We start from the raw sequence: 20,324 nt of genomic DNA, 5'->3' as shown, positions 1-20,324 counted from the left end.
TTTATATTTGCCACTCAGAAGAACCCCTGAATAGGAGTTGCAAAACATCTGTGAATTTGGGATTTCAATAATGTGGACATCCCTTCCGATGTTGCTGATCTCCACCCTTTCAGGTCCTCTCATCCTGGGAATTTCCCATGAGCATGTCCTCTCTAGGGCAGCTCTAAATGGAATCCCCAAATAAAGAGAGGCACCTTGGAACTTGATAAGTTCCCAGAAATTTAGGTAGGGTCTGAACTGATTTCTTACTCCATGCTTGAAAAGGATTGGGGAAAGGATCTTCCTTAACCTGGGGGAGAGGGGTAGGAGAGCCTTCCTCTGCCCCTCTTCTTGTTCTTGGGAAAGAACAATGGTAGCCTAATCACAATGCAAAGGACCCTCACGAGCAAGCAGCCTCCAAGAGAAGTGCATCTCACAGGCAAGGGAAACAGGAGGAGAATTGCTAATTAGAGCATCCCCCAACTGAGCCGATCTTCCGAAAGGCACATCTGAAAGGTGGCGGCTGCCTCTACCAGTTCCCGGGCTGCCGATGACAGGGCTTCTGCGAGAGGAGAGAAGGGGGTGCATTGGGACTTTTCACATGCTGGCATGAAGATATGGCACATATCCCTCCCCGTTCCATAGCCCTCTCTTCAAGAGACGAGGCAATGCAGATGGAGAGGAAAGGAAAATATTCCCATTTTCTCTATGGCCTAACAGACTTCTCCTTCCTCCATCCTCCCCCCAAAAAAAGTCTGAATTGAACTACAGAGTAAATCACGCACAGGGTAGGAGAAGGAGAGGGGGAAAGAAATGTCATGTGTTCCCAAGAGACTGAGAAGGACTAGTGGGAAGGATACTGAACTTAGAGTCAGCAACTTTGGTTCAGGGACTGGCTCTAACCTTGACTTTGGGTAGATTATTTACATTTTAAGCCTTAGTTTCCTTGTCTTTAAAATGGGGATAATCCTATTTCCTACCTTGGCAAGGAGGAAGAAATGAATGGAAAACATTTTGTAACTATAAGGCATCCTATCCACATAAGTACTTGTTTTCAGTGTCATTGCTCTGAGCTCTTTAAGGCAGAGACAGCTCTAATTTTGCTCTCTATGTCTAGAGGATAGCACAATGCACAGTAGGCTCTCCAAGGTACTGAACGCATACAAGATGAATAAAATGCTTATGAAATTGAACTCAGAATGGTGGAAGTTCTTTAAGGACCCTATTTGCAAGAGGGTGACCCTCTGCTACGTTATTATGATACTGACATGTGGCTAGGAAAGGAGACTGCAAAGTAGAAGGAATTGTCAAGTTTTATTTCTATCCAGATGCTGGTCATCATTTGCATGCTATATGAGAGGGATGTAACTACAGAAAGAAATTCATTGATACGGCCGAGCAAGAAACCATTGAGTCTCCAAATCACCGTTCTATGTCTCTAATGTCAGAGAGCCAGACAGACAAGCAGAGAGAGCAGATTCATTCCTTTTCCCACCTCAATCCATCCTCCATTCAGCTACTAAAATGATTTTCCGAAAGCGCAGATCTAACCATTTTACTTTCCTACTCAATATACTCCAGTGGTTCCCTATTAGCTCTAAGAGTAAAGATAAAATTTTATGCTTAGCAATTAAAACTCTTTATAACCTGGCCCCTCCCTTCATTTTTATTTTAATCTTCACATTTGACTTCTTTCTATTTGTGCAATCCAGCTCTCCTGGCTTTGCTGTTCCTTGCCTGTGTTCATATTCCATTTCCTGCCTCCATGACTGGAATACTCTCCCTCTGCATTCCCATCATTTAATTTCCCTGGCTCCCTTAAAGGCTCAATTTAAATCCTATCTTCTGCGGGAGACATTTCCAGTTTTCCCAGCTGCTAGCACCCTCTCCTACCATATTATCTTCCATCTACTCTGAAAACATATTATGCATACCTATTTATTCCTTTGTTGATTTCTCCAGTAGAATGTGAACTTCTCAAAGGCAGAAATTGGTTTTTTAAAATCTTTTTTGGATCCTCAGTGCTTAGTAGAGCCATTAATAATGCTTGTTGACTGATTTTTTATTATCACCTACTATGCTCTGGGTACTATAAATGACTAGAAAGGAACTTTTTGCTTACAAGTTAGTGATTAAGAATTTGACCCCAGCACCAGCCCTGAACTCAGGAGGACTAGAGTTCAAATCTGGTCTCAGACACTTAACACTTCCTAGCTGTGTGACCCTGGGCAAGTCACTTAACCCCAGCCTCAGGGGGAAAAAAAAGAATTTGACCCATTGAAGCAAAACTAAATTAGTACATTAGTTTATGTATGTGAAAATTAAAGGGTTGCCCAGGTTGTTAGAATAATAGAATTGTTGAATTTAATTTAGAAGGGACCATCACCATTTACTTCCCCTTTCACTTTTGAATTTCAGCTTCCTCATCTGAAAAATCAAGGGACCAGATTAGATGATTTCTAAATTTCCTGTTAACTGTACAAGGTAGGTCCCTTTCCCTCGCCGTACCAGAGCATCCCCAGAGCACTTTCCATACTAGAAGTGTCGGCCATGAGACTGCTTTCTAATGTTTTTGTTGCTATTTTTGGAAAGAGACCCCTTTAAATGGGGTGTAATTAAACTAGTTCTCTTTATGTGAATTCTACCTCAGAATGGACAGAATCTCTCTTGTTCAAGTGCATTTTTAAATAAAAGGTTTTGCCATTTGAAAAATGAGAACAACACAGGTGCCCAATGTGGTACAAAAGCTCAGGTTGTTAATTCTGTAATCAACTAATCAAAATTGCAAGGTGATACAGGTGACACATTTGGGGAGATTTTCCAAAAACAAGCTTTGAAATCTGTGGGCATATTCACTCATTGTTTCATTATTTCTTCTATCCCACGCAAGAGAAAATTCTACCTTATTTCTTTCCTCAGTGTGAAGGATGTGGATGAGGTTCATCTGCCTTCCAGTTCCTCAGAACTGTCAGACATCATTATGTTAGAACTGAATCCAAACTCCTCATTTTACAGAGGAGGAAACTGAATCACAGAGTGATAAGTACGTTTTTTGAGGTGAAACTTGAATCTTGGTCTTCCCAGCTCTAAATCTTTCCCCCCATCCACTTAACCATGCTGCCTCTTTAAAGAATCTGGCTGAAAAAAATGAAGGGTTGACAATTCCTAGGTCATGGATCCAAGAGATTATTGAACTTTGATTTTATAGATAAGGAAACAAACCCAGAGAAGAAAAAGACTTGACCATAGTCATATAGACACTACAAAGCAGAGCTGGGATTCAAACCTAGCTCGTTTGATGGCTAATTTGATGGTAATATTGGCAACTAGGGTGTGCCCACCGTTGTATAGTCAGTTAAAAAAAAAAGAAGCAGCAGAAATTACTCTAGAGCAAGACTTCTTAAACTTTTCTACTTGTGATCTCTTTTTGCCAAAGAAATTTTTATGTGACACCCAGGTAAATAGATATAAAATAAGCATACCTATCAAACATTTACTGATAAGTCATCATTTCACACACATCCCCTACTTTCAGTTACAAGACCCTAAAAGAGGTCTTGAACCACAGTTTAAGAAGCTGGGCTGTAGAGATTTGCTAATTTAATCCTAGATTTGAGAAAAACCCAAATGACAACAAAGTAAAATTACTTGGTCAAGGTTACACAATAAGCTAGTAGCAGAGCAAAGACTAAAACTCAAATTTTCTAGTTTTCTCCAGTGCTTCACATATGATCAGGGAATAAAAACTCATCGATCACCTAAGAAAATGAAATTAGCAATAGGAAAGTACATGTTTTGCTATCCCCCTCCTACCATATGTAAGTGGTGATGGATTTAAAAATCAGGCAAATCTTGGTTTAATATCTGCTTTTAACACTTGCTAGATATGTGATGATGCTGGTCAAGTGGTTTAGCTTTTTTAAGCCTCAGTTTCCTCATCTGGAGACAAGCACATGATTTCTACAGTATAGGGAACTTCTTCTACTGTTAACTCCTAAATCCTTAACCTTAGTGGTTAAGCAACTAGGAGCACATAGTATGATTCTGAGGTGGGCTTTAAATCTACTTATTTGTCTCAGGATTTGAATCTAGGTATCATCTACCAGACCCATTTGCTTATATAAATGAACTAAGGAAAACACTACATCATAAAGCTGTTGTAAGGAACAAATGAGGTAGCAGAAAACATCATATACAATATATAAAAATATGAATGTGAGCTATTATTATTAGGCATATACTACATATTTCTCATGTACATATACATGTATACACATATATGTATACCTACATATCCATATATGTATATATGTATGTATATATAGGTATAATATCAAAACTTAAATGCTCTCTGGGTTTCTTTTCATCTTGGATTATCCATGTTATTCTTTCTCACCATCCATGTGGCTAATTGGAAATTGACTCGAGTATCAAATAATTTAATATTATAAAATATGTGTAAAGAAGGAGAAAAAGAAGGAAGAAGAAGAGGAGGAGAAAAAACAGAGAATAGGAGAGAAAGGCAATCACTACTCACAGTAAATGAAAGGAAAGAAGAGAACAAAGTTCCTTCATCATATCTGGATAATTTGGCCAGCACGCCTTCCAGGATTGTGACAAACTGCAATGACAACAAATGAAAAAGAAACTTAAGCGTTCATCAGACCCCGATTGTCCATAATCATAATCAAGATATCTTGACGACAGAACTCTGTTCTGAAAAAATATATATTTAAGCAGGGAATAAACCTCATGAATTTTTTTTTTTTATAAAGTTCTATTATCTAATTCCAGCCATCTGGGAAAGAGATTCTGTTGTCTCTACACACAAATATTTGACTTATCCGGCTTTCTCTTCATTGATTATGTGATTGCAAATATGAAATGCTACTGAAATGCAAAGTGACACAATATTATTGAAACACGCAAAGCACACGATAATATTCAATATCCTTTTTTTAATAAAACAGTGCAAAACAGCTTTAATGTTCCACATTAGTGCTATGTTTAATCCAATCTATTTTTATTTGCATTTTTATCAGTAATTTCAGGAAGCCGAAAATTCCACTGGCAAATAGAAATGCTTTCCCTGTCTCTCTCTTTCTCTCTCTCTCTCAGTTTCACTTAGATCAAATTCTATAATTCATGAGGAGGACTGAAATAGCTTTATCTGACTTTTATGCTTTATTATGGCTCTCTCTGCATCTGAAACTAGAAGGGAAAGGAAGGTTTTTCATCATGGCAGCTTTCTGTATTAATGTGAAAGTTTTGCTTCTCTAAAACCGAACTTTATCAGCTCGGAAAAACGATTTCCATGTCACCGCGTGCAGCGTTTGGAGACGCGTTCCTATTAGGTTAACATATGCCAGTTCAACCATTTGTCTTCACACACAGTTCCTTTTATCATTAGGAAAATCACTCTGAGCTGAGGGACTTGGTGACGCACAGGCAGCTCGTTTCCTGAGCTACTCAACTAGCCGGCTCAACTTTTTTTAATGTGTGACATTTTAATGGAAATGTAGGAATGGAAAATAAAAAAGGAGGATATTTGCGATACCACATTTCACCTGGTGCAGAAGGTTACCTTTGCCACTAAGAGTGTTATCATTTCTTTAACAGTTTCTTCAATTAGTTCATCTATTTTTGAATGGTATTGATGCTAAAGGAAAAAAAAATAAAGAGACAAATATTAGCTTGCTCCGTAAGTGATGGCACAGTAGTAATCAGTCCCTTTTATAAAATGTGATTTAAAAATAAAGGCTAGCTCAGAAAGTATATTTACGCTGGTTTAGCAAGCGGCTTTGCTGACTCCTTGATTCGAAAGCTTTTGATGGAGGAAGTTCTAAAGCCCTTTAAAAATTATCTGACTAACTCATCCTCATCCAAGCCTCTCCCTGACTTTGATACCAGAGAGACAGACACACACATTTACAAATGAAGTGTAAATGACTTAGCGGGCTAGCACTGTGAAAGGTAGCTTAGGGTTTGGAAGCCACAAGGAACGATGGAAAGGCTCTTGGGGAGGAGACCTGAGATCCAAGAGTACCCAAATTCTAAGCCTACTCCCCCTGTCTCCTTATTCCTTATTCTCCTTATTCCTCCTTATTTAGGGAAAGTGGCTTTATCTCTCTGGGCCTTTGTTTCCCTTTCTGTCAGAAGAGGAATTTAAACTAAATGACTTCTAAAGTTGATTCCATTTCTAATTCTTTGGTTATTTCCTGCCGTAGAGCTATCTATGAAACTATGGTCTTAGGACATTGACCCTTTGATTGTCCAAGTCTTTGGAGGAACAGCTCAGGGTCCATGATTCTTTAGCTGCATATTTGGACAAATAGTAAAACAAAATACTCAACAGAAATTGATGATACTTCCCCCCTTTTCTCACTCATTTCCACTACTGTTAATTTAAAGTAGGGATGTTAGACAAACAGGCAAAACCCCAAAACACCCCAGCACAAATAAAAATCTGTTATAAATGCCAAGCGTAGATTGGAGAAGAGAAGGGAGTGTGACTTCAATTTAAAAAAAAGTCATATGCCAACTCTTTTGCATTCATTACACTATTCGTATATTCATCTGAGTTCTATATTTTCTTAGCTAAGAAGATAACAATGTGATTAAAAAAATAAAATGTTTAATACACTTACCCACTCTTTAGCAAACTTTTGGGTGAATGATGATTAGGAACAGAAAAAAAGAGAAAGGTGCAAAAAAAGGGCAAAAAGAACACATGAACGAAATGATAAAAAAACATTCTTGAAATTAGAAATTGGGGTTCTAAAGAAGCTGTGTGAACAGAACAGAAAGGACAAGGACAATGACAAATGAGGGTTTACATTTAAGTAACTGGCAATCTCACTCATTTCTAAAAAAAACCAAGAGACAGCAGGTTAAATTAATTCACCCAGAATTTTGTTGTGGGTTAGAACATTGCTTGTCCTCTGTACAAAGGAAGAACTCTGGATATGGAGTTACAGAATACTGATCCTGTTGTTTACTAGCTGTGCTATTTTGGGCAAATGATTCAATGTCTTTGAACTTTTTTTTTGCCTCTTCTGTAAAATGAGTGGGTAGACTAACGGACTTCTAAGGTCCTTTCCAACTCTGAATCCATAGTGGCAATATTATTTGTGATATGGAGTGATGAAGTAAATAGTAATATCATTTGAAATTTTATTTTTTCTTGCAATGAAATGTTCTATGCTAATAAGCAGATTTTCCATTTGAGTTCTGTGGAGGTTTTGAATGAGAGTTCACAGTTTGAGGTCATGTACACAGTTGCTCTTACAGTGGAGTGTGTGTGTGTGTGTGTGTGTGTGTGTGTGTGTGTGTGTGTGTGTGTAATGTATTTATCTTTGGAGGTAGAGAGAGAGATGCTTTTTATGTTGAGATGAAATTCTTATTGATGAAAAGACAAATCATATATGCTGCTCATGATAGCTAGGGGATGGAGAGGGGGACACAGGAAGAGTATGTGAGTAAAGATCATGTCAAGATCAAGATTAAACCTTTTGGGAAAGTACCAGCAACATTCATCTGAGAAGTGCAGAAAATCAAGAACACGGAGGCATAGAATTGACTTGCAGATCTCTGTAGCATTCTCTGGAGAGAAAAATCAGAATCCAACAAGGAGAAATTTTTGTGCTGTTCAGTATTTTATCAAATGGGAAATTTAGAGAGAAAATAGACTTTGCTCCCACTCAAGTGATATGCTGGTTATTTAGATTGAATCGTTTGTTATGCCAGGTGGAGAAAGCTGGCTTGGAGGGGGAAAATGAGTATAAAAAAGTCAATCATTTACAGGTGCAAGTATAGTAAAATATGTGTTTGATCTGAAGTCATTCTGCATTCAGTTCCTAGCTCTGCCACTCACTACCTCTAAGTCAGTATAATAAAAAGTCACTTTATCTTTTTACTTTAGTTTCTTCAGTGTGTAAACTGAGAGGTTAATCTAGATGGCCTTCAATGTTCCTTCTAGCTCAAAACTTGTGATACTATGTTGTCAGTTGTGTACAACTGTTCATGATACTATATATATATATATATATATATACATATATATGCATATATATATGTATTTGTTGTTGGAATTGCTGGAATTTTTATATTTAATATTGTTGCTTTTGTTCATTCACTGACCCCATTTGGCATTTTCTTGGCAAAGATACTGGAGTGGTTTGCCATTTCCTTTTCTAGTTCATTTGGCAAATGAGGAAACTGAGTCACTTATGTTTAAGTGACTTGTCTAGGGTCACACAACAATTGGATTTGAACTCAGGTTCTAATGACCCCAAGACACTCCAACCATTGAGAGACTTAGTTGCTCAATATACATAATTACTTTAAATTCTTTTATCGTGGTGTGTGTATTTATGTACATTTATGTATCCATGTATACACACACTTATATATGTATACATATATTAGAAGGAAATGAGCATTTATGTAGCATCTATTATATTTTGGGAACTTTATAACTATTCTCATTTAATCTTAATAATGATCCTGTAAGGGAGGTGTTATTGTATCCCCATTTTACACGTGATGAAAGTGAGGCAAACAAAGGTTAATTGACCTTCTTAGGGTTACATAGATAGGAAGCATTGGAGGCTGGGTTTGAATTCAATCTTCCTGACACTATCTATGGTACTACCAGCTGTCTCTATAAATATATACATATGGGTATATATGTATGTATATATATAAAACATATCACTTATCTATCTAATGTCTAAGTGGTAGAAGAAAGAATCTAAGGCAGTTGCAAATGAAACATAAAACCCCAATCACAGATACTATCTATCAATTGTTCCAAAGCATTGTCCTCCATCAATTGTCTCTCACCCAATTTTCTAGACTAATTTCTCATCCCTCCCCCTTGTGCACTTTACATTTTAGCCAAAGTGACCTGCTTGACCATTTTGTGAGATTTTGTGTCCCCTATGCCTGCAAGCTCTTCACTGTCCCATCCATTTCATTGAACTCTTTGTTCTCAAAACACAACTCAAGAGATCACCTCTTACTTGATATTTTTCTAGATTCCTCTCAGGTGTTAAGTTTGCCACCCTTGGTTCCAGAAATTACTGTGTATTTCTGATCAAGTGGCTTAGGTCAATGATCATCTGTGATCAAGGTATCACAGCATTAGACTAGGAAGGTTCATAAAAAGCCTCTTGGTCCAACTTCCTCATTTTACCTGTTATCTTCCCCATTAGAATGGAAGCTTCTTGAGGACAAGGACCATTTTGCATTTTTTCCTTTGTATCCCCAATGCTAAGCACAGGGCCTCGCACCCGACAGATGCCAAATATATACTTTAAAAATTAAATCAAATCCTAGGAAATGATCCACTTCTAAGCCAAAGAAAGTGTCTAAAAACAGGTAACACAACCCAAGCCCACACATCATGTTCTACCCATCCAATTCTGTTCTAAAAAGGCAATCAAGACTGAGAGCAAAAAGCTCGGTCGCACCAGGAGATTCCCCCACCCCCAGGTCATTTTTAAAGTTTTCCATAGCTGTCCAAAAGTGCTGCTTAATTCTCCTCATTATGCTGCTGCCTTAATCAGATTCTCTTTGGGCTGTCAACTGTTCATTTTCATTGGATAAATTATGGGTTTTAATTCAAAGATAATGGCTAGGTGTGTGAGAAGTAATACAGTGTGAAATGTATTGACAAACATATTTTCAATTAAGGGCTTCTTTACAAAGCAAATAAGGACCCTGCTGAGAGCAACACCAGTTTTGTAAACAGCTCCTCAGAGGAGAGAACAGATTTTGGAAGGGAAGGTAACAAAGGAGCCCATCCAAGAGAAATCATTTTCCTCCTTCCTGAAGGGACCCAAGCTTTTCCAGTCCAAAGAGTGACAAGATGCTGTCTCCTCCTGCCAACCTTAGGGGTAGGGTTTGAAACTCTGCACTGTATATGAGTACTATAATTGAAGGGTACCTTCATATGTAGGATGTGGATTTTGGGATTCAGGTCCATCCCCCTGTAGTGAAAAAAACTAATTGTTATTTAGGATATGAGGACTTGGATTTGCGTTTGAATTCTGCCACTGTTTTGCTTATGTGAACTTAAGTTCATCACGCACACTCTCTGGGCTTTCTTTTCCTCATCTGTAAAAAAAGACATTGGAGTGGCTTAGGTCAGGTGTTCAACTGTTAGGATTACTAGGTGAGAACTCAGGTTGTCTGGACAGTGACAAGGTGAGAATTCAGGTTGTCTGGACAATTACAAGGTGAGAACTCAGGTTGACTTGATAGAAGGAGCAAGCTCATTGGCTGAAGTGGTTCTTCCCAGAAGCCCTTGCATTATCCCACGCCCATTCTCTGGGAGGATAAAAGAGGCAACATTGGGCCTGGAGAGCAGATTGGACTGGAGAAGGACAAGAGTTAAAGAGGAGAAGTCTCTGCATTACATCAGGCCTGACGGGGCTCTCTGCAGGAAGGGAAGTCACTTCTCTGGACAAGAGTTAACAGCAACTGCCTGGAGACAACGGTTCGCTACATTCAACCAACAAGTTCTAAGTGCCTACGATTTGCTAGATGCTATGTTAAACATTGGGGATACAAAACCAAAACACAGCTACTCGCTCTTAAGGAACAATCATTCTATCTGGGGAGATAACATAGGTATACACAATTAATCAATCAACAAATAGTTATTGAGCACCTACTACATCCTGGATTAATCCACATAATTGTAGGTAGAATAAATGCAAAACAAATATGAGCTAGAGTAAGGAAAGGGGCAGCAGAGGTTCAAGGGGATCAAATAAATCCTCTACAGAGTTTGAGTAGAGTTTTGAAGGAAGTAAAGAATTCTGTGAGATACCAGATTGGAGGCAGAGTTGTCCAGCAATGGGAAATAGGCATTGTAAAGGCACAGAGAAGGGGGAAGGGAGAGCAACAGAAGGTCAATCTTTCTACACTGTAGAGTGAATGAAGGGGAGCAATGTAGGAGAGACCAAAAATGTTGGCTAGTTAGGTTGTAAAGGGCTTTAAAGCTGTGCCTCAGCATAAAATATCATTTATATATATATACATAATATGTATATGATGTATATATGCATATATTATGTATATATGTATATATATTATGTGTATATATATATATTATGGCCTCATATAAATGAGAGCCATTGGAATTTATTATTATTAATGATAATAATAACTAAAGCTTACTTAAAGTTTAAAGATTTGCAAAGTCCTTTCCAAATTCTAACTCATTTGATCCTCATCACCAATGCTGGAAGGTAGGTACAACTAGTAGCCCCATTTTACAGATGAGGAAACTGAGGCAGAAAGCTATTGACTCCTTTAGACTCACATGACTAGTTGTATCTACACCTGATTTGACTCCTAGGCTAGCACTCTATCTGCTGTATCACCTAGATGAGTAGAGGGTAATGCAGACTGAAAGTTAAGGAAAATCACATTGGCAGCTGTGTGGAGGATAGATCTCAGAGTAGGAAGAGACTTCTGAGTTCCTTCCCACTGGAATCATGAGTTCTCTTCCTCATCATTCATCCACATCACACACACCCTCAGAATCTCTATATAGATTCTCTCAATCCCTCCTTAGAGAGTTCTACTATTATTCTGTCTTTTACTCCCTAACTGCACTGAAAATGTTCTCTCATGAAAGAAAATGAAACCTCCTCTCCATCCCATGATATTTTCTACTAGTTTAAGAATAACAGATTAAGATGCACAATTTGAGAAAAACTGCCCAATGGGGATTATGTCTGCTTTACCCATTGAGTCATCTTGTCCTCAGATAGGCATATAAATTAGTTTCTATTTTTTTCTCCCAAGTAACTACCAAAAAAACTATTATTTCCCTCTGCTAGGTTCTGGTAGGATTAAACTGAATTGGTTCATTTTCCATTTTCTGGGTATCACTGACCACTGAGATTTTGTTCTCCAGAAGATGTTGCTTGTGTATAGAAAAGCAGCCATCAAAACAAACGTCTCCATGGATGGTTGTAGTCCTATGTGCACTACAATCATTTCTTGGCACAAATTCCCTTGAGGAGCCACCATCCTAGATCTCAAATTAGACATGGCTCTCTCCACCTGCTCATCCTTCACTCCCACCCCCCAGGATTCTCTCTAGCCCCCTTTAATTGCCATAGTCTAAGTGTCATCCATGTCCTTCACTCAAAGTGTTCCCTTGATGTGGCCAGTGAACCTCCATCATTCTTCCAGGAGCAGAAAGTTTGGAGAGACTTCACTCCAGTTTCGGGTGAGCTACGTTTCTGCGAAATTCACAATTCCTGCATGAAAATGATTCTACTTGACTTCCTGTGCTGCACATTCTGCCTTGTCATGTAACAGATTGTGTGTATGTTGTCTTTCTGTTAAGACCATCTGACCTTGGAAATGAGATGAAAACATTCTAGACCAAGTGAGAAGCAATTTAACGCACAACTTCATATCCATGGGTGCTTTAAAAATTCTGACAAAAAATAAATATTTAAGATGGTAAAGTATGTTTACCAAATGTTTGAACAGCTGCCTTTGAATGTAACATCACCCCAGAGGAGATGACAGAGATGAATTCAGGAAGTGAGCTTAAAATGAAAAATATATCACATCATACGACCTGGGTTTTGTCTAAAGTGGATATGGGAAGTTTATTGATAAAGTCACCTATCTATTATTAAAGGTAGTGTAGGAGAGTGGATAGAGCCCTGGATTTGGAGTCAGAAATTCAAAGCCTGCCTCAAATATGTATTACCTGTGGGACACTGAGCAAGTTAATTAAGTTCTCCTTGTCCCACTTTATCCATAAAGGAGGGAGTTGGACTTAATGGTCTTGGAGGTCCCTTTCAGCTATAAATCTATAATCCTATGGATTTGTGGTAGAACTATAAGGGACCAGAAATATCTCAAGATATCTTGAGAAATATTTACAGATATTTATTTAATAGGTGAGGAAACCAAGCCTAAAGAGACTTGAGTGACTTATCCAAGATCATATTCCTAGTGGCAGAAATAAGGCTAGGACAGGTATCCTGAATCCCAGGCCACCTCTCTTTTCCTCACACTACACCTTATTGTAGAACTTCACTGTAACATTTGCTCTCCTTTGTGGGAGAATTTGTCCCCCACACACTTTATCGACTTGGTTCCTTCATTTATTTCATTCTAAAATATTTCCCATTTTTCAGTTGAAGGTAATAGGTGTTAGCTCCTGAACAACATTCCTCGGGTTATTGGATCATAGTTTTAATGCTGAAAGGGACCATAGAGGACGAGTCCAACTTTCTTTTCTATTGAGGAAACTGAAGTCCTGAGTGGTTAATCAATTTTTCCAGGGTGACTCAGTTAGAATCTAAGATAATCCTATCCACTAGTACATACTACCTCTGGCTAGTCTTTAATACTCAAGAAGGACAAGGAAAGGATAATACTCTAGGCCATTTTCTGCTTTCTTTCCATTTTATTTATTAAGAAACACCCTATATTAGAAGTGTATAGAAATCAACATCATTTTATAATAGTGATAATATCATCATAACTGAGCCCAACTTAAAATTAGTCTTTATCTCCTCCCCAGAGTATCTGGAATACAAAGTAAAAAAAAGAAAAGAAGAAAAAAGCATTTCCAAATTGAGCTATCTAAAATGTTTGGCTTAGTTGCTACAAGTCCAAAGTCATTATTTTGTTTGAAGCTCTAGTTCTCTGGTTTCTGGGAAAAGGGGAAGTCAGGAGCTTGTCATCCAAGAGCTTAGGATCCTAATCAATAATAACTTCCTCATCCATGCCCCAAAGGGCTTTATTCCTTTGGAAAGATCTATTGTATTTTCTTCTGTTCTGGACAGAGAATTAAAAAAAAGAAAACCAAAAATGAAATCCAAACTAATCTGAGAATTGCTACATTGTTTAATTAGATCTCAGACGTGAGGATGGGAGATCCTTGGGGAGGAAGGAGTTAACCTTTCTTTCTATCCTCCTTCTACAGTGTAGTTGGGTTCATTGCTTCTTGTCTTTGAATCCTTCTATTATATGAACAAACCTTGAAGGTCCCTTTGATGACTTGGTATCACCAATCATGGCAGCAAAATAGAAGCACTCTCAAGGCATGGATTTTTTTTTTTTTTTTTGTCTTTGTGTTGACAATATTTATTATATTGCCTAGTTGTTGTTGAATTATTTTTCAGTTGTGTCTGCCTCTACACAACCCCATTTGAGGTTTTCTTTGCAAAGATGGTTTGCGATTTCCTTCTCTAGCTCATTTTACAGATAAAGAAATTGAGGCAAGCAGGGTTAAGTGACTTGCCCAGGGTCCAGACCTTGTAAGTATGAGAGGCTGGATTTAAACTCAGGTTTTCCTGACTCCAGACTCACCACTCTATCCATACCAACCCGCCTGTCCTAAGCTGCCAGCACATAGTAGGTACTTAATAAATGCTAGTTGATTGATTGATCTGACCTAATGTTGTATCCTGGCTCTATAGTGCCCCAGACACCTAGGTTCTCATGGGAACCCTCCATTATCTCCTGAAAAAGATTGTGGTGTGATTAAATATTCCAGAATGGTAAAGAATCTTCTTTTTAGTGAGGGAAACCTGTTCCTATAATGTTCGCCCTTTGATCCAAATTCTTCCTCTGGACCAGACCAAAGCAAGTCAAATCCACCCCCTCTCTGAAGCAGAAGTTTGCTTCTACAAGCACTGTTGTGCGGTAGAACAAGACTTGAGCCAAGAGGAAGGAGATGAGTTTAAGTCTTTGCTGGGATGCTGATTAGTATTGTGACCTTGGGGAAGCCATTCCTTCCCTCTCAGCCTTCCTCAGTTTCCTCATTTGCCAAAGGAGGTCCCTGTAGACTCTAGCCCCTTAATTTAAGAAGTTAAATGTTTGAGAGAAATGAAGGCTTAAAAGCCAGTTGTAAAATTGACCTCAGAGATAGTGAAAGGAACAAAAAAGTACTTACAATATCAATAACCAAACAAAAGAAGGAAGCTCTCTGTAACTTATGCAGTGAGGATTTACATCTGATTTACAGATCTATTAGGTTCAGCTGTTTGTTAAAATATCATTCCCAGACAACTGCTACTTCTCACTATAGTGAGGATCTCTCAGAATCACTGTACTAAAGACATAAAAAAACTACACACATTTCTGTAAGTTTTCAGCTTCTGCTTTTTTTTTGGGGGGGGGAGGTGGGGTTAAAGGCTGTTTCCCATCTCAGAACCTGGTTCTTCTTCTATCAGGGATTCAGTGATGTGGGAAGGGAGGAGTGAGACAGGAACTGGCTAATGAGTCAGCAAAATGGTGAAGGCTTTGGAACTAGAAAGGTGTGGTATGGGGAGGATGATAGTTGGGTGACTGTGTGTGGGTGATCCGCTGTGGAGTCCTTTCTATCACCCACCAGCTTCACTAGACTTAGCAGGCTGAAATAACCGAGTCCTGCTGGGTCACGGAATCAATTCATGGTCCACAGGAGAATGTGCCCATCCCAGCAATTGATTGATTTCATGCACAAAATCAGCCATTCAGAATGACGTAGACCCAAACCAAACTAAGATCCAAGTTAACCTGGTTATGGCTACTCTTGTCAAATTTCCAATGGACTATGTTATCGAGGCAAATGGACATTGCCTTAATGAAATCAGAACTCTCTAGACAAAGGTCATTGCTTCATAGCAGTGGGGGAAGTGAGCAGTGAGCAGCTATGGTTACTGTGTGTTTGCTCCATCTCCTGTCTCTTTTCTCCTCCAAAAGTTGTAATTAAGTGAATCAGATTAAAAGTAATATTTATCTCCCTGAGGCAAGGTCTGTTACCAACATTGCATTTGTATCACCAGTGCCTAGGAGAGTGCCAGACATAGTAGGTACTTTGATCATGTTTATTGATAGCAGTGTATAAGATATTAAATTAAAAAAAAGAGCTGGCCTTGGTCACAAAAGTCACAGGAGGCCTCTACATCAATGAAATTGAAGTTCCAAATATAACTTATTGGTTAAGGACAGTCCAAATTTGTTTTTGGCAAAATTTATTAAGAACTTCTATGTGGGGACAGCTAGATGGTACAGTGGATACAATATTGACCCAGCCTCAGACACTTGATACTTCCTAGCTGTGTGACCCTGGGTAAGTCACTTAACCCCAATTGCCTCAGCCAAAACAAAAAAAAAGAACTACTATGTGCAAAGCATTCTACTAAGTGCTAGAGATGCAAAGATAAATGTCCTTCTACTCAAGGAGCTTACAATCTGCTAGAAAACACTTATAAAAGGGAGCTGGAAGGCTTTTTGTAGAAGTGGAAAGGGACCCATTCTCCATTTATCGAGGTTGTTGGTTTTAGTCTGCTTGTATGGCTAGGAATAATTTTTGGTACTAGCTGGTGGGCCTCCCTCCTTCTAATTCTGGTGGCTTCATATGGGGGTTAGAACTCCAAGGTTCAAATGATGGCTTCTGTTCTAACTAGCTGGAAGTCACTTAATCTCTCTTTTTCAGTTTTCTCCTTTGAAACTCATTTTATAAAATCATCGTGAGGAAGGTGATCACTATACTAATATTAATTATTCTTATTACTACATAATCCTGGTATTCTCATTGATGGCTTCTTGTCACGTTTGAAGTCTTTAACCTGGTCTCTCTGAGACACAGCAATTAGAGTGATTAAAGAAGATGAAGAGAATTAATTTACAATCCTCCCATGTCTGATTCTATTTACTGACCACTGTTTAAGCCCAAATTTGGAGCCTTCTTCACAAGATGCTGCCTTAGGGGAAATAAGGTTGGGGATGATCTTGCCAGCAAGAGAATATCACACACAGACATTTAAAAATGGAAGATGCACAGAGAGAAAATAAATAATGAACAGGGAACAAATATAATTGAGTATAAATTCTGAACATGTAAGGCTGTATCAAAAAATCTGATTTAGGAGCAATTTATGCCAATTGGCAGGAACCTAAGAGTTGCCAGAAATGTTTCTGAATTAATTCTAAATTGGTATATGAATATCAAACTGGCTTAGCGCCATCGGAGAAAACTGATCATGAGTCTTTAATCAAGCCCAACTTCCAGCTCCTTTCATCTTCCCTTTTTAAATACCACATTAAGATTTGAAACATACCAAAGGACAAAACTTTTGGTCAGAGAAGACAAAAAGTAAGGTTAGCAAGGTATATGACTTAAAGAGCTTGATAACCCAAGGTTTGGGGGAAATTTAGATATAGACTACCCCATGCTGGAGCATCATGGGGACTTGAAGACCATGTCCGACAAATCGTGGGATGAAAAGATGAGTGGCTTCTGTTTTCCAGATGTTTCTTTTCAAAAAATCATGTCATACATGGGAGGTTTCTGTTGCATGTGTGAAAGGGACTAGCATTTAGGCAAACACAGATCTGCCTTCTAAATAGTGACACAGACTCTGTGAACAAGGTCAGTGAACATCACTTGGCTCAAAGGCACCTTATGCCCATGTTGGTCCCTGCCAATAACCATTTCCAAGTGCCTGAAATTCTGATCATGCATATTCATCAGAGATTTATTTGATAAACAGATCTTGAATATTCATCTGCATACCGTATATGTGGATGACTAAATTCGCAAATGTTAGAGAATGTTTCTGAAACCAGCAGACTAGGGGATAGGATATTTGTGAAGTTTTCCCCTATACTTGATAGATGTTAAAAAAAAAAATCTCCATCCCCAACCTCCCCCCCCCATTTTTTTTTTTTTTACCTCTTGGCCCATTTCCATACTGCAAAGTTTTGTTGATTGGGCCTTGGCATCAACCATAACATTAAACATGGTGCATATTGACTGTGGGACTCGGAAATCTGTCGATCGGCTGGTTTTTTGCAGCTTAACTTCAAATGCAATCCTGGTTCTATTAAAACAAAGTAGAGAAAGATCATTTCAATGTTAAGATTGTAACAGGTGGAGTTGACATTTCAGGGGAGGGCAGTGGAATAGAAAACCAAACACGATAATCAGTCGAAATCCATAATGATTTCGAGGGGGTACTGACAAATATGAATGTCCAGGTCTAAGAAGGCCATGGAAGGAGGGGGTACGTCCTGGTCAAGGAAACTGTCATGCTTCCAGCCTCTACCGACGTGTCATAGCCCCAGTAATAGTAGAGACCACGTTAATTGGAATACAGAGTCTGTTCAGTCATCTCTGACTACTTCATAAAGACTTTTGCTGATGCTCGGACTCTGTAGCTTATTAAATCAACCATACCCCATGATGCTCCTTGAGCAGGAGATACAGAGATTTCTTCCCTTAGTGTGTATACTCTCGTGGACCAGAAACATGTCAAGGGTAGGGCAGATATCAGGGAATCTGTGGAGCATTGCCCCAACCAAAGTTTTCCTCCTTTTTTCCCCCTTTTCCTTTCAGTTTCACATAGACTAGAAATTTGTTTTACCTTTCCTACTTAAATGTATTAATTGGGGGTATCCTGACAGGATTGGAAATGTCTAGGTACCTTCCTGGGGAATAAAAATATCCCTGCCCCTTTCCCATCTTTACAATTCTCTTGCACTGTTCTCCGTGTTGTGCTAATATTGTCCTGATTTCAAATCAGATCCTTTCTTCCTTGGCTGTCCAATATACACCTGATACTTGATGTATTAACAATCATAGGGCATGTGCTATAGGAAGCCACGAGTACAGAAAAATTCACTCCTTAATTAATACTCCATAGAAAAATTGTTGTATAAGTTCTATCAGATTGGCAATTGCTTTGTTTTATTTTATTTCTTTTTTTTTTCCAGGCAAGATTCAAGAGTGGTTTCTAATCTTCCTTTACATTTTATGGGGGGAAAAACAAGACCACAATGACCTAATTATTCTATTGCCTCTTTACCATAATAACCTTTCTCCACTCTTTAAAATTTTCTGATTCACATCTTAATTTAGAGACAATCAGCAAAGCTTTAGAATCTTATTGTCACAAGGCTACTAGAGCCAGATATACATTTGTTTCATATGGACTCCTCCCGAATGTAACAAGAAAGTCTTGACAGTATATGCTTTGCCATTTCTAGGGGTGAATTCACCTCTTGAGGTGAATTTGATAAAAAGGGAATTTACCATGTTTAAAAAGGTATCAGGAAATAAAAGGACTCATCAAATTCCATTTTGTAAGAGTAAAAGATTAATGTCATTTAATCTCTGTGAACCTTAGTTTCCTCATCCATAAAATGGGGTTGATTAAAAAATTTCCTTCACTGTGCTGTTATGAGGACTAAGTGACAGAATGTATGTAAAGTGCTATATAAAAGTTATTATAATTTTTGTGACTTTAATGATTATAGCACCTTTTCATCATCCCATTATTACTTATTAATAAATGACAAATCATGTCACTTACTACAGAATTCTTACCAACTATGAATGAAAAAAGGGTGATGAACATACAAAACAGAACTTCAGAGAACTAAGGTAAGCTGAAGTGTGATTTTAAGATCAGAACTCATATTCTTTAGAAAAAATATTTTTTAAAAGAATCATTCATAAATCACACACAAACATCTTAAAAAACAAGCATGGCTTGTCTTGTTTTCTTATCACTGTGTTCATTTTGCAGCAAACAAACAAAAAACCTTTTTTTCCCCCTTTTTCTGAGGCTGGGGTTAAGTGACTTGCTCAGGGTCACACAGCTAGGAAGTATCAAGTGTCTGAGATCAGATTTGAACTCTGGTCTTCCTGAATTCAAGGCTGGTGTTCTATCCACTGTGCCACCCAGCTGCTCCACAAACAAAAAAACATTCTACTTGTGTGTGTGTGTGTGTGTGTGTGTGTGTGTGTGTGTGTGTGTGTGTGTAGGTGTAGGTGTATCAAGCAATAAATTTTATGGTTAAAGAATTGCCAAATTGCCAAGTAAGGTTTGTGTTATAGTTAGAAACCAAGATATGGAATGGAATACAATTTCTATTCCCATTCAATTAACTTTGTTTCATTCCTTTTTATGAGAGAATTAAACTCTCTTCTATTAAGTCCAAACATTGTTGAGAGGTGGGATACAAAGTCTTTAAGTAGAAGAAAAAGTGAGAGGGCCAAACAGATGGCTGCTTCTACCTGTGACAGACCGCTAAATTAACCAATGTATGAGTAGTTTATGAAATTGATTTAAATTTCAATAAAACCTAGACATTCCACGTTCTTCCTTCCCATTCTCTTAGCATATTGGAAAGTTGACATCTTTCCTTTACTGCTTTAATATTCTACATTTGGTATATTTGTTCATTATGTGTTCATAGGATACAGACTAGTTCCAACTCCATAACATGGGCTCCTTGTTAAGAACTCTGAGACCGATATATGCTTTGATAATACTTTCATGTAAGTTTTGTGTGGCTCTTGAAAA

General features: G+C 38.2%; 1 protein-coding gene across 16 annotated transcripts in view; it reads right to left on the bottom strand.

The window, feature by feature from the left end:
• The window catches only part of CADPS (calcium dependent secretion activator), a 550,474-nt gene that overhangs the window by 75,993 nt on the left and 454,157 nt on the right, over positions 1 to 20,324 (bottom strand). For all 16 annotated transcript variants that reach the window (XM_074284209.1, XM_074284210.1, XM_074284212.1 and 13 more), the window contains 3 exons: positions 17,690 to 17,837; positions 5,564 to 5,638; positions 4,517 to 4,600 (listed from right to left, as the gene is read on the bottom strand). In XM_074284209.1, coding sequence (XP_074140310.1) covers positions 4,517 to 4,600; positions 5,564 to 5,638; positions 17,690 to 17,837 — 307 coding nt within the window. The remainder of the gene's footprint in view (positions 1 to 4,516; positions 4,601 to 5,563; positions 5,639 to 17,689; positions 17,838 to 20,324) is intronic.

This window comes from Sminthopsis crassicaudata, chromosome 1 (genome assembly GCF_048593235.1).
Source record: "Sminthopsis crassicaudata isolate SCR6 chromosome 1, ASM4859323v1, whole genome shotgun sequence".
NCBI classification, from domain to species: Eukaryota; Metazoa; Chordata; class Mammalia; order Dasyuromorphia; family Dasyuridae; genus Sminthopsis; species Sminthopsis crassicaudata.
The sequence above is the reverse complement of the archived record's forward strand: the minus strand, read 5'-3'. Positions and strand labels throughout refer to the sequence as shown.